The following is a 15,657-nucleotide window of genomic DNA, read 5'->3' as shown; positions in this document are numbered from 1 at the left end:
AGAGTAGTTCACCTTGGATTTGGAAGTACTGTGTAAACGTAAGCTGTATCCTTTTCAATGCCATCCTAAATTTCCGCTACAACTGCTCATATCCAAAAACTACTAGTATCAATGTGAAGTTCTGTCTCGACATTCTAGTCACACAGTGTTAAATGTAGAGATGATAACAGCTCCTTAAGGCCAAGATAAGATCTTTCTTGCACCTCGTTTCTGGAAAATTTAGCTTCTCCCTGCAGTAGGTCTTGCAATGGACATACCTTGCAGTAAAAGTCCTTTATGAATCGTCAGTAGTTCGAGCACAGTCCAAGACAACTTATCACATTACGAATGTGCTGAGGTATTGGAAAATATGTGACTGCTTGTAAATGGTGTGAAAAACTTAAGGACGCCAGAATGTCTCACATGATGGGTCACTACTGAGTAACATAGCTGAATAACTTAGATCATACATAAAAAGAACTCCTACATTATAGTACAGAAGGTAACTGACAGAAATACTCAGTGAGAACAGAATGACACATAATGAGGTTCGCAGGAGAGCTTCTGTAAAGTTTGGAAGGTAGGAGACGAGATACTGGCAGAAGTAAAGCTGTGAGCACCGGGCGTGAGTCGTGCTTCGGTAGCTCAGATGGTAGAGCACTTGCCCACGAAAGGCAAAGGTCCCGAGTTCGAGTCTCGGTCGGGCACACAGTTTTAATCTGCCAGGAAGTTTCAGAATGACACATGTATACAGAGGCAATAATTGCACTGAAGTTACCGCAGTTTATGATGGTCCACTGGACATTCCAGAGGGTAAGACACTGTTCTTAGAAGGGTGTCTGATCACCGCAGATGGCACCGGATTCTCTGCAGTGTGCTCCCTTGCTGGCCACAAGGTTGATAACGAGTTCCTGTGGTAGGGCGTTCCAGTACTCCACCAGCGCACTTGATAACTGCTGGACGGTCGCTGGTGCATTTGGACGTGCAGCAGTATATACCCACAACGTATCCCACATGTGCTCGATGGGATGGAACGAGTAGGCCAGTCCATTCGCCAGATATCCTCGCATTCCAAAAGCCCCCCCCTCCAGGGGGTCCACAACTCTTTTGTGGATTCGTGCGTGGCGTGCATGGGGCCCCGAGCTAGCGCAGTTCTCCTTCCTTTCCGGGCTGCCCTACCCTCCTCGTCCCAAATCCTTCCCCCCCCCCCCTTATCTCCCTTTCACACTCCCTCTTCTTGGGAGTAATGCATCAAGCCTACGTCGGGAGACGGACGTTTGAAAACTCCAGGATCCTGTTTCCTTTTTTTTTCTCCATCCTCACACTTTCTTCCTCTATTGGTCTTTCCCTACATTCACTCTTCTCCTTGCTTTCATGCCCTTACTTCTATCTCTGCCACATTCTCCTTGTCTTCTTTTCCGTGTCTTATTCTCCGCTTCGGCGTTTGAGATTCTTTCTTCTATCCCTCTATCCCGCTCTCTCTTTCCTCCCTGTGCGTGTCTGAAGGCCGACCCACGTGTTCACACGCGTAGCTGGTAACGGGGTAAAGCTTAATTCCCTGCCCTGGGTGGACAAGTAAGGCACTCACGTACCCCCTGGTAAAGGCCAGGCCCAGGGAGGGGTGATTGCCGATTGGTCCCTCCGTCCGTTTCTCGGGAGGTGTGACCTGAGGTGTGAACAATCACCTAAGGTGGGAGTGCCCTCTGAGAGAGGCCCCCACAAGGGAGGAGCGCGCCATCTGAGACGCTGGCAGTCATGGGGGCTTCATCCGCAATATATTTCTCTTCTTCTTCTTCTTCTTTTCCCTCCTCTTCCTCCCTGTCTTCTGCCCAAAAAAGAAAGCTAGATGAAACTCCTGTTTAGAAAATTCTACCACCAGCAACGAAGTTTCTTGTTGTCACAAGACCTGACGGTCACGATTTCTAAACAGTCAACCCTTTCGTCATTCAGAAGGGTGTAGATGCGATTGCAGGACCAGTGAAATCTTGTACTCGGCTGCGCAACGGTACCTTGCTGTTGGAGACAGAGAGCGCCTTCCAGGCCCAAAAATTACTTCGAGCCACTCTCTTACACACATTTCCTGTACGGGTGGAGGCCCACCGCACCTTGAATTCGTCGCGTGGCGTGGTGCATACCAGGTCACTCGACAGGCTAACTGATGAGGAGATTCTGTCTATACTCTCTGATCAGGGAGTGACGGCCGTCCATCAGGTCATGAAAAGGGTCGACAAGGACATCATACCGACCCGAACCATCTTCCTGACATTTGACAAAGTGCAATTACCTTCATGAATTAATGCGGGTTATGAGATCATTTCTGTTCGGCCGTATGTACCAAGCCCTACAAGGTGTTACCAATGTCAGCGGTTTAACCATACACGGCAGTCTTGTTAAAGTGCGGCTAAATGCGTTACCTGTGGCAGGGACGCCCACGAGGGTGACTGTCCACCTCCGTCCCCTCGTTGCATCAACTGTATGGCCGACCATGCTACCTCCTCTCCTCATGCTACCTGCCTCGTCTACAAAGATGAGAAAAGTATACAGGAAATTCGAGTGAAAGAGAAGGTGTCGACCTCGGTTGCTCCCAAGTTATTAAATAGCAGATAGCCCACTGTGCTACCAGCAGGAAAATACAGTACCGTTCTCGCCTCTCCTCGGCCTACGAGGGAGATAGCTACACAGACATGCGATCTAACATTTAGCGATTGGGTCGTCAGATCGGCCAGTGCTAAGATCGCCCGATCAACGTCTCCTCTTCCTCCCACCAACCCTAAAGCTCAAACATCATCTGCTGCTGCTGCTAAGAAGAGGACCTCTAAATCAGATGCTCGGACCTTCAAAAAAGAACCGACACGCGAAGATTTCTTGCGTACACAAACCTCACAGCCATCAACTGTTCTTTCGGCCAAACGTAATTCTTCAAAGTAGGCTCATAGAAAAAAGAGTTCTCCATCTTCGCCGTGGCACGTTTCTTCTCCTGCGCCACCCAGCAGTTGCCGTCCCCGGCCACCTTCAGTTTCGCCAGGCCGCACCGCTGGTAGCCGATCATCTGGCCTTTCACCGGCGGAGGAAGCTGCCCCTCCTGACCAGCTCAGGAAGGTGGCAGACGCAACTGTTGAGTTGATGGACCATGGCTCACCACCTATCGATTGCAGCAGCAGTGCTCCCTCGAATCCAGGCCCTCAGCGGCCATCGAGGTGACCCTTTCTTGTTTCTTCATTTTCTTTTCGTTTTCATAATGGCACTTCTTCAATGGAATATTCGCGGCATTCGGTCCAACCGAGAGGAACTAAAATTGCTCCTTCGAATGCACTGCTCGCTTGTCATAGGTCTCCAAGAAACGAAGTTACGCCCATGCGATCGTATTGACCAGGCACACTATACTTCGATGCTTTTTGACCTACCCCCTGTGGCAGGTATTCCAGCTCAGAAGGGTCATGTTGCTGGTTTAGGATGATGTCTACTACGATCCAATCACATTGCACACGGATCTTCAGGCAGTTGCTGTCCGAATTACTCTCCCCAATTTCATATTTTCCATTTATACTGTTTACACTCCATCATCGTCTGTCTTTACTAGGGCAGACATGATACAACTGATTGCTCAGCTTCCTGCACCATTTTTGTTGATCGGACTTTAATGCCCACCATCCCCTTTGGGGCTCTCCAGCATCCTGCCCGAGAGGCTCCCTCTTGGCAGACCTTTTCAACCACCTCAGCCTAGTCTGCTTAAATACCAGTGCACCTACCTTCCTTTCGGACGCAACGCATACCTATTCCCACTTGGACCTCTCAATATCCACTATCCAACTTGCACGTCGGTTCTAGTGGTATGCTCTGTCTGACACATCCTCGAGCGACCATTTCCCCTGCGTAATCAATCTCCTGCATCACACCCTTTCTCCGCATTCCACCAGCTGGAACATCTCCAAAGCCGACTGGGGGCTTTTCACCTCCCTGGCGACCTTCCATGATCAAAACTTCTCCAGCTGCGATAGTCAGGTCGCATACCTCACGGACGTTATTCTCATTGCTGCTGAATATTCCATCCCTCGTACTTCCTCTTCTCCACGTCGAGTCCCAGTCCCCTGGTGGACAACAGCATGCAGCGACGCTGTTCGTGCTCGGCGACGTGCTTTACGCACCTTCCAACGCCACCCTAAGATGGCGAACTGTATCAGTTACAAAAGACTTCATGCACAATGTCGTCGTGTTATCAACAAAAGCAAAAAGGCTTGCTGGGTGGCTTTCACCAGCTCATTCAACAGTTTTACTCCTCCTCCGGTTGTCTGGGGTGGCCTGCGCTGGCTATCTGACACCAAGGTCCACTCCCCGATTTCTGGCCTGACAGTAGCGAATGAAGTCGTTGTGGATCCCTAGGATGTCTCAAATGCCTTCGGCCGCTTTTTCGCGGATGTTTCGAGCTCTGCCCATTACCACCGTGCCTTCCTCCCCCGAAAACAAGCAGAGGAGGCTCGGCCACCTTCTTTCCAGTCTTCGAATCGTGAAAGTTACAATGCCACCTTCACCATGCAGGAACTCGAAAGCGCACTCGCCCGGTCCCGATCCTCTGCTCTGGGGCCCGATGTTATCCAAATTCAGATGCTGAAGAACCTTTCTCCTGCAGGTAAAGGCTTTCTTCTTCGCGCCTATAATCGCATCTGGACTGAAGGTCATGTTCCCACACGCTGGCGTGAAGCAATCGTTGTTCCCATACCCAAACCAGGAAAGGACAAACACCTTCCTTCCAGTTATCACCCCATCTCCCTTATCAGCTACGTCCGCAAGGTGATGGAGCGCATGGTAAATTCTCGATTGGTTTGGCTCCTTGAATCTCCACGCCTCCTTACCAATGTCCAATGTGGACATTCTTAGGCGCCACTCTGCTGTTGACCACCTAGTTACCTTGTCGACCTTCATTATGAACAACTTTTTGCGTAAGCGCCAGACGGTGGCTGTGTTCTTCGATTTGGAGAAGGCTTATGACACTTGTTGGAGAGCGGGCATTCTCCGCACCATGCACACTTGGGGCCTTCGCGGTCGCCTCCCTCTTTTTATTAATGCATTTTTAATGGATCGAATGTTCAGGGTACGTGTGGGTTCTGTTTTGTCAGATGCATTTCGTCAGGAGAATGGGGTGCCCCAGGGCTCCGTTTTGAGCGTGGCCCTTTTTGCCTTGGCTATCAATCCAATAATGGATTGCCTTCCAGCTGACGTTTCAGGCTCCGTTTTCGTGGACGACTTTACGGTTTACTGTAGCGCTCAGAGAACATGTCTCCTGGAGCGCTGTCTTCAGTGTTGTCTAGACCGTCTATATTCATGGAGTGTCGCTAACGGTTTCCTTTTTTCTGGTGAGAAAACGGTCTGTATGAACTTCTGGCGTTACAAACAGTTTCTTCCACCATCCTTCCATCTCGGTCCCGTTGCTCTCCCATTCGTGGAGATTTTTAGGTCTTACATTTGACAGGAAACTTTGCTGGTCTCCGCATGTGTCTTACTGGTTGTTCGTTGTATCCATTCCCTAAATGTCCTCAGTGTTCTCAGCGGCACGTCATGGGGAGCAGATAGAATGGTCCTGCTTCGCTTATATCGGTCCATTGTCCGATCAAAGCTGGATTATGGGAGCTGTCCGGCCATCCATCTTACGCCGTCTAAACTCTATCCACCATCGGGGGTTACGTCTGGCGACTGGAGCATTCTACACCAGCCCTGTTGAGAGTCTGTAGGCCGAATCTGCCGCATTACCCCTAAACTACCGCAGCGATATGTTGCTTTGTCGGTACACCTGCCGACTGAGGACAATGCCCGACCACGCGTCATATTTCTCCTTCTTTGACGACTCTCTCGACCGCTAATACGGACTGTATGTCTCTACCCTGTTACCTCCTGGAGTTCGCTTTCGTCACCTGCTTCAGCAACTTAATTTTACCCTCCCTAGGACTTTTCAAGTGCGTGAGAGCCCGACGCCACCTTGGCTCCAGGCTCAGGTTCGCGTTCTCCTTGAACTCAGCTCGCTCCCAAAGGAGAGGACCGCGGATTCTATATACCGCTTGAGGTTTGTCGAACTTCGTTCGAGGCTCGCTAATAATGTCTTTATTTACACAGACGGCTCCAAGACTACTGCTGGCGTCGGATGTGTCTTTGTCGCTGGGGATGATACCTTTCAATACCGGCTCCTTGACCAGTGTTCAAGCTTTACAGCTGAGCTTTTTGCTCTCTAACAGGCTGTTCAGTATATCCGCCACCATCGTCATTCTCCCTATACCATCTGCTCTGATTCTTTGAGCGCCATTTAGAGTCTCCATGACCCATATTCGGACCACCCTCTCGTGCAACGAATTCAATGGTCCCTTCAGTCGCTAGCTGATACTGGTGCTCATGTCCTTTTTTTGTGGATTCCTGGCCACGTTGATGTGCCTGGGAACGAAGCTGCTGATCCTGCGGTCAAGGCTGCTGTCCTCCTGCCTCGGACAGCTTCCTTTCGTGTCCCATCAACTGATGTTAGTGGGGTTCTTTGTCGGCGCGTTTCATCATTGTGGCATGAGACTTGGTCCTCTCTCAATGAAAATAAGCTTAGGGCCATCAAACTGATCCCGACAGCTTGGACGACCTCCTCACGCCCTTCCCGGCGAGAGGTCACTTTGGCCAGGTTGCGGATTGGGCATTGCCGATTTAGCACCGCTACCTGTTGTCTGGTGACCCCGCCCTGTAGTGCCCCTGTGGTCATTCATTGACGGTGCGCCATGTTTTATTGTCCTGTCCCCGTTTTTTCGCTTTCTTGTTGTCCTGTGTCTGCCGTCTACCTTACAGGAACTTTTAGCTGATGACGCTCGAGCAGCTGCTCGTGTCCTTAGTTTTATTACATTGATGGACTTAACCAAAATAAAAGAGTTAGATCTCTTTGGTCATCTGCATCTTTGTAAGTACTTTATGGTGTTGCCCCCTTGCGTTTTTTCTACGCTATTAGTGCACTAACGTTTGTGACTGGCCGCTAATGACCTTAGTAGTTGAGCGCTCTAAACAAAAAAAAGCATTCCAAGAGCTGCTCCACCTGCACTGTTCCCTGTCACGCACTCTCATCCACAAATATGAAGTCAAGACCGAATGCACCGCTATAAAGATGCGAATTGGGTAGCTGTATAGTGTCACAACATCAACGGTGATTATTTGTTCAGACATTTGGAGGTCAGTACGCCAATGCAACATTATGCCAGCCCACACCATAATACCTGGAGCACTAAAATAAAGTTCAACATTGTTCATGGGTGTATGGTGTGTTCCCACATCGTGCCTTATGAAGGTAGTTGTAGTCTTGCTGATCATGATGGTTTTGGTAGTCCAGGTGCTACGGTGTGGATAGGCATAATGTTGCATGGGCATACTGGCCTCCAAATCTTTTTAACAGGGCACACCCGCCAGTCAATTTTATTGTTGTTCATCTTTTCAGGGGTGCATTCGCCCCTGGCTTCACATTTATGGATGACAATGCGTGACTGCGAACAGTGAAAGTAGGGCAGCTCTTGGAATGAGAGGATTTCTGGAGAATAGACTGGCCTATCCACTCCACATTCCCACTGGGTGGGTCATGTTGGGGAGACACATTGCAGCACGTCCACGTGCAACAATGACCGTCCAGCAGTTGTCAAGGGCACTAGTGGACGAATGGATTGCCCCTCCACGAGAAATTATCAATCAGTCTTGTGGTCAGCATTGTAAAACACTGCAGAGAATTCATTGCCTTCTGTGGTGATCACACACCCTAATAAGAATAGTGTCCCAGAGTCTGCAATGTCCAGGGGACCAGCATGAACTACAGTGACTTCAGTGTAGTTATTGCCTTTGAATAAAAGCGTCACTCTGTTGGTCTTAATGCGTATTTCTTTCAATTACCTTCTGTACTACAATGTGGTGGTTTTTTCTGTGTGGTCCAAGTTTGAGATAGCTATGTTACTTGGCAGTGATATCACCCAAAAGCCACTGTCATCCTTAAGTTTTGAACACCAGTGTATTTTCTCTGGATCAGGATGGACACCAACGTAATTCACTAGGTGCCCCCAAAACTTTCTTGGGCAAAGAACAGCCACTGCTTCGGATTAAGGAAGAGACTTTCAATGTGAACGCACTACAGCACGGTTGTCAGGTGGCTTAGATGGTCTTAAAATGTCTTAAACAAAAATGTCATTCAGATAGTGACAAGTCGTCCACTTAAGGTGTCGAAGCGGGTTGTCAGTCACGCATTCGAAGTTGGCTGGAGCATTACATAGTAAACGGCATAACTTTGAACTCAGATGTCAGGGGTATTAAAGGTAGTCTTCTCCTGGTCAGCCTCGTCAACCTCGATTTACCAATAGCCTGTCTGCATGACCATAGTTGAGAAGTACTTCACTCCTTCCAAGCGGTCTAGAGTGTCATCAGTCCTCAACGATGGAAAGACCTCTTTCTTCATGATTTTGTTCAGTCATTGATAGTCAACACAGAAACGCCATCTACCACACTCCTTCAGAAAGATAACAGCATAGGACCAAGGATTCTCTGAATGATCAGTGATGTCATTTTGTAGCATCTTCTCCACTTCCTCCCTGGTTATCGATCGTTCAGCTGACGACACTTCATATGAGCGCTGCTGATTGGTGTAAGATTCCCGGTGTTGATACGGTGTTTTACCACAGGCCACTTGGTTTCTCTTACTCCACTCCAGATGTGAAAACATCGGAAAACTGTAGCAGAATGACTTGCTCGCTGACATTGTTCCTCTGTCAGGCCAGATCTTACTGACAGAAGCAGCTTTCTCCACCGTCTTGTGGTTCAAATGGCTCTGGGCACTATGGGACTTAACTTCTGAGGTCATCAGTCCCCTGGAACTTAAACTACTTAAACCTAATTAACCTAAGGACATCACACACATCCATGCCCGAGGCAAGATTCGAACCTGCGACCGTAGCGGTCGCGCGGCTCCCGACTGTAGCGATTAGAACCGCTCGTCCACTCCGGTCGGCCACTGTCTTGTCTGTAACAGTACTGGAACACTGGCGTGAGACTAATCTGCCCGTCCTGGACTGGTTCCACTGACCCGATGTACGTAACTGTAGAGATCAACTGTGATTGCTTGTGGAAAAAAAATCTTCACAATTGTACTTAGCATCTCAATTGATGACGACGATGATAACAACAGCAAATAAGCTATCTTTTGTATGTGTTCTTGTTGTAATAGCTTCGTCAACCAGGATCTCTGATCATCCATAGACTTCTTGGGATGCCTGCAAGAAGTCTCATTTGAGAATAACATCATGACTATGTTGTTGTTGTTGTCGTCTTCTGTCCAGAGTCCTTGGATGCAGCTCTCTATGCTACTCTATCCTAGTCAAGCTTCTTCATCGCCAAGTAACTACTGCAACCTACATCATTCTGAATCTGCTTAGTGTATTCATGTCTTGGTCACCCTCTGGGATGTCATCCATGATACAGCAATGAGCTTCAGCCCATTGGTAAACTATAATCGTCTGCAGTTGGCTGGTATGAGTGGTTGACTTCTTGTGGCTTAACAGTCACTGAACATTCGTCTTCTTTTCTGTACAAGGGTATCCACAGTGAAAATCGACTGACATATTGTCCTCCAGCCCCCAAATACTTGTTCTTCTAGGGGGCGTTCTACTTGGTAGAGGATTTGGTTGTAGTTTCTTTGGTTGGTTGCTGGGTGTGTGTGTGACAGCTGCGGTGTAAGTCCGAGATGGCAGTCACTTCTCCATGGCACGTTCGTGCGGTGGTGGAGATTGGAGCCCACGATTGATACATACGCAGTCCATCAGTTCTAGGTGCCATAAAATGCTGTATCTCTTCTCTTACAACATGGCATATGAGAGAAAGCGAGATCATGGTGGTCTTACTAAGTTGCCAAAGGGACCACATTCGGTAGACGTTTATAACTCTTCGTCAGACTTTTATGACTTTTTCTTGTTGCATTTCCTTGTACCGCTTGATGATTCTTCTGCTGTTGTGACATCGCTAACAATACGTGTTTGGTACATGCCTTCTGCGACTCGTTTCATCCAATGTGATATTTTATTGGCTTCTATCATATTCAAATTCACAATGTTGCAAAAGTCCAAAACATTCTGTACATAAAATTGTCATTCGCCACGACATTGGGTCACAATCAACTGCTAATAGAGCTTGCTGTTGGTTGTCATCAAATGTTTCCTTCAGTTCGGCCTGGAATTTGTCTCCTATAGAGCTACTCTTCGTTGTTCTTGAACCTTGCTGGGCTGTGCCATCCAAGTGAAAGTACACATTTGCCAAACTCATCATGTTATCCTACCAGTCGCATTTGGTGATTAGGTCAAATCCTTTTAACCATTTCATCATATCCTGACTAGCGTCTCCAGAAAACACTGATGGATGCCTCATGTGCAAGTGACTTACTGCTGGCTTCAGATCTATGGTTGTCTCAAATAAACGGACCTACGGGACCACGTACTGCTTGTATTTTAGTTCCTGTCCACGTAGGCGATGGCGTTACGTGGCATAATTGGAAACAGTGATGCAGATGTTTTGAAACAATGTCACGTCGTAACAAGAGTAGAGTCAAAATCTGAAAGTGGTGTCTCCGTTGAAATACAATACTCAACAGTGAAAGCACGTTCATTATGAACACCGACGTACAGCAAGAACTCGATTGATCGCCTGGACAGAATGTGCAGATATTGGTACAAAAATATTCCGTATTGCTGGCATTCAAACAAGCATCATATATTCCAGAATATACAAAAACAAAATATTTCAAGAACCTTCCAGAAATTATAATTACTAAACAGCAAATAACTCCTGGCGGTCGGGTCTGAATTGTCAACATGTAGCATACCAGGCAGTGACGCTAACCACTACATTACACGATACTACACTGCATACACCACAGCTCATGGCAATATAACATTAAAATAAAAAGAAAAAAAGGGTGTCATTGACACAACAATTAAGCCTCCTTTGTAATCAGTCTGTGCAGAGTTCTTATTTTCTGGCAGATTTAAATACGCTGTAATAACACCCATCTTCTAATTTGGAGATAAACAAAATACCGGTATTTATAAACCTGTATTATTGCTTCCAAAAGTGTTTGAGAAAGCAGCCTATGATGATACACTGACTTATTTACCAAACAGAACTGCCCGTCAATTTGCCTTCCATAAAGGATTCTCTACATAGAAAGCAATAAGAGCTCACAGCTGGAGTTGTAGCAAAGCTAAACAAAAAGGTTACCCTGTACATATGTTTTCGTCTTCTTCTTTTTCCGTCGGCCATTCGGCTTTCCCTCAACCTGTTGCAGCTGCACCTGGTCCTTCCATCGTTTTGCAGGTCTTCAAATACATCTTTATCCTTGTGGAATATAGCGCCAAAACCAGAAATGTAGTGGTAACCTTGATTTGTCCATTCGTAACAGGTGCGATATCCATTTTTGTCAGTATTCGTCAACCTTACTGTTTATATCGAAAATATTTAATTCCTTCCTGACAACTGTGTTTCTTTTGTAGCCTAGCTTGGTGTATTCTGCTATGTACCTGAGGAATTTCATTTCATTGGCTTGTAATCTTCTTTTATCTTTCTTTTTCATTACCCAAGATTCACTTCCATACAGTAATGATGGTATTGACATACCTTTATAAAAATTTTAAGTATGATTCTGTTCTTACTTTACGTTGGAAAGCTCTTCTGATAGTGCCATTTAAGTAGTTAAATTTCACAATTTTGTCTTTTTGATCTAGGTCTCCCCTGTACAACAGCAAGGTTCGTAGAAATTTGAATCTATCTACTTGCTCTATAATCTTGTTGTCTTTAATTATTTTTTTCTTACTGGATTTTTTCCACAGAAAGCCATGGCTTTTGTTTTTTGGATTGATATTGACATATTATATATCTGGCATGTTTTAGTTCGTAGGCAGCTCTCTGCAGACCATCTTCATTATTCGAAATTAACACTTGGTCATCTGCGAATAACAGTCATAATGTAATCTTTTTGGTTCAAATTATATGTATAGTTCTTCAGTTTCATTCTCCATTGCCGTATAATGTCGTCAATGTATATGTTAAAAAGCAGTGGAGAGGCTGCAACCTTGTCGAACTCCTAAATTAATAACCTTTGTTGTTTCTTCATTATCCCCAGTTATTTGGATTCTTGTATTAGCATAGATCTTTCGAACTACCTGTACAATGTGTCACCACAGCCTGGTGGAAGTCTTTCAGTGGGGCACCACTTCGGTGACATGCACATACTTGAGCCAATGTTCCTCGAAAGAACGAGCATGGGCTAACCTTGCTTAACTTCAGTGACGAGGCGGGATTGGTTTTATCAGATATTAACAGGGAGTTGGCTGCTTCTTGATGAGATCTATAGAGAAAATGAATAAAAATCAGTTTCAGCTTATTTTCACAATCACAGTTGAATCACCAATTCAGTAAAATACCTATGCAATATAAAATGAAAATCCTCTCTAAAAATGAGTATGGTAATATCAAAAACACCTGTAAGAGGTAAATTAGAAGTGGATGGTGTGTCAATTGGACAAGTAATGACTTTTTAGGGACTCTTATCACCAGCTATAAAGACATAACCATGGACGTGAAAAACAAGGTGACAATGGCAGTAACGATAGGCAGATAACTGCAAAATACTATATCGTGAAATAAATTTGACAACTATGGGGAAAATAAAAATATATAAAAAACAATGGTGCATACTATTATGACATCCAACAGAAACTAGAGTGGAAATGGAAAATATAAAAAAATGTTAAAGGCAATGGAGGTGAAGATACTAAGTCAGATCCAAGGAGTAACATTGTGGGACAAGAGAAAAAATTTATGTATAAAGCATCTGTGTGGGATAAAAGATATATGTAAATACAGCGAGATAGGAGAACGAAATTGGAAGGATCACAAAAGGTGGACCCCCACAAGACTAGTTAAAATTTGTAAACATGGAACGACCACGAGGAAAAGACTGTCAGATGATCACCCAAGAGATGGGACAATAGTTGCTCCAGTACATCCACAGAATGAGGCCAACAAGCAGGGCAATCAATAAATTAATTTATAATTATATAACCTCATATTTCTTAATAATTATACAATAAAAATAACTATACAAACTACCATTTGTTGTTTTCTATCTCTTTGATTTTAAGGTAAAGCTCTTAAACTTTCTATGATTTACCGTTTTCTTGGCGACTTACCTAGCTTCTTCTCTTCTTGTTCTCCTGTTCTCCTTTTCTCCTCCTCCTCCTCCTTCTCCAATCTCCCTAAAGCAATTCTGCAGTACCATTAACTCATAATTTCCTTACCTTCAAAGTATGTTTGCTGATTCTTAAAAGTTTCACTTTATTTTGAAATTTTTTTCAGAAATCCTAATTTCATACTATTGAATATTTTTCAGTCAATGCACTGGACCACCCTGAAGACGAAAGATAGGATGCTGCCTGAAACTGCAGGTGAAGGTGGCAGCACAAGTGGCTCAGGGAGTGCTCCCCAGGCACACCGCCGGGCTTCAGAGGGAGGTGCAAATATACACTGGGGTGCTCGTGGCACTGTCAACTGGAAATCTGATGCTTCTAGTGAAGTTGTCAGCAAGTTCCGCAACTATGAAATTTAGACTGCTTTGCTATTGTAACTAATTTCCTGTTTGTGTCACAACCTGTAGAGAACTACATTCCATGGGTGTGATACCGTCTCTGTGTTGTACCGTACTTTAGACAATCTGCATGCTGTCTGTAATATTTCTGATATTTTCATACAGCAAGAAGTATTTCTATTGTCTTCCTTGTAACTCTACGATCTTACACATTGCAATTTTTGTTTCATATAATATATTTTATATATTTATATAGCCACCAACTATACACTTTTATTTTTCAGTGGCATCCAAATGAAAGTATTTTTAAATCTGCCACAAATGTAGAAAGCAAACTATCACCTTTTGCATTCCACTGACAGGTGTCTGAAGGCTAAAACATGACAAGTTACGATAATCAGTATTTTTATTTTTGTGATAAAGCATTATAATCAACAAAACATGAATTTAAGTATTTTGGAAACATGCTCAAGCATTTTTCACTATGAATAATGGAATTCCTATATTTTAAACTGAAGACTATTTTAAGTGAAGTGCAAGAGACGGGTCCTACGTAGAAATTTCCTGTGATAAACTTCCTTCTTACTGAATGTGGCTCCTAACCTGTAAATTTAATGTTACAATTAATGTTTGTTGTTAGGTGATATTAGTACCCAAATCTGAAGATAACTAATTGTGTCATTCTATAATAAGTATTTGATGTGTGCATGATATGTTGGACATGTTTCAGAGTAGTACGAAAACAGGGTTCTGTTGATGAATGGTTATTAGGTAACTGAAAAAGGATTATAATCTATTATAAATGGTTTCAAAATTTATAACAAATTTGCAAGCTGGCATTGCAAATTTAAATTAGTGAAGTCACACTGTAAAGTAGTCATTGTTGTTTATATTACTAATTAGTATAATCTGTACCTGTGTTTTGGAGCTAAATGTGTTGCTACTTTGATATCCTGGGAAATCAACTCCACTTAAAGACACCATTAATTCTCAATGTGTGTATTTATCATATACCTTCCATAAGTGTGTTTCCTGTATGTTTCAACAATAAATGTCTAACAAACTATAGTTTGCATTCTGACAAACAGTTCATAGTGTACAAGGTGACATTTATATTCATGAAATATTTCATGTATGGTGAGTTACATGTAATTTTATGCTCAGATTTCAGTGAAGCATTTATCTATAGGCCCTATGTATGTTGGAAAATCGACAATTGGGTTCAAAATGTAGTGTGTGTGGGGGAAGGGGGACGGGCGGTCGATCTCCTTAAAGGCACAGTTTTCATTACTTATTGTGTGTCTGTCTATGACTCATTACTTCCACCATTTTGATGAGTTGTCTTCTTTAAACCCAAATCATTCACGTTCTGCCAGAGCTTTCATTAACATAACTGTACACAATATGCTTAGCTTGAGTATATAATTAAGAATTAAATGTCAGTTTTTGAACAGATATCTTCCTAGCAATAACATTAAGATAGCTGTCCACTGCTCACAGAACATCGCTCAGTTTTTTAATATTTTCATTTATGCTGCTATGAGGGTCTGTCATCAGCTTTATCGCCTCATAAAGTTACAATATATCACCTAAAATAATAAATTTTTGGAAATATAACTGAATATATAAAAAATCTTCTCACCAAAGGGCGGCAGGAGACAGCACGTAGAATAATTATGGAAATGTGCCAGCTTCCGGAGCAGAAGAGGAAGATGGATGAAGGAAAAGGTTATTACGTAAACTCAAGGTGGAGGAGAGAAAGGAAAGGAACAGAAGAAACTGATATCAGCTGCATCAGGGCTTTATATGAAATCGGCGGCGACGACTGAAAATATGTACCACAACGAGACTCGATTCTGGGATCTCCTGCTTCCTAATCAGTTGCGTTAACCATTGCGTCATCCACACACTGTTTATCACAAATGCAAGGGCTATGAAAGTCCGAAAGAACAGATATTACACTTGTATATAATTCATATATACACATTAAAAAACGTTTTGCATCACCTCGGTTACGAGAGTTCCGGAACCTGTACAGAAAATTGGAATAGAGATAAACA

General features: G+C 44.2%; 1 protein-coding gene across 1 annotated transcript in view; it reads left to right on the top strand.

The window, feature by feature from the left end:
• LOC124776888 (J domain-containing protein) overlaps positions 1-14,663 on the top strand; it is a 103,046-nt gene extending 88,383 nt beyond the window's left edge. Inside the window, exon 4 of the mRNA XM_047252074.1 lies at positions 13,403-14,663. Within this exon, the coding sequence (XP_047108030.1) occupies positions 13,403-13,618 (216 nt within the window). The 3' untranslated portion in view covers positions 13,619-14,663. The remainder of the gene's footprint in view (positions 1-13,402) is intronic.
• Positions 14,664-15,657: the final 994 nt, after the last annotated feature.

The sequence above is a fragment of the Schistocerca piceifrons genome, chromosome 2, assembly GCF_021461385.2.
Source record: "Schistocerca piceifrons isolate TAMUIC-IGC-003096 chromosome 2, iqSchPice1.1, whole genome shotgun sequence".
Classification (NCBI taxonomy): Eukaryota; Metazoa; Arthropoda; class Insecta; order Orthoptera; family Acrididae; genus Schistocerca; species Schistocerca piceifrons.
Note: the sequence above shows the minus strand (reverse complement) of the source record. Positions and strands in the feature narration are given on the sequence as shown.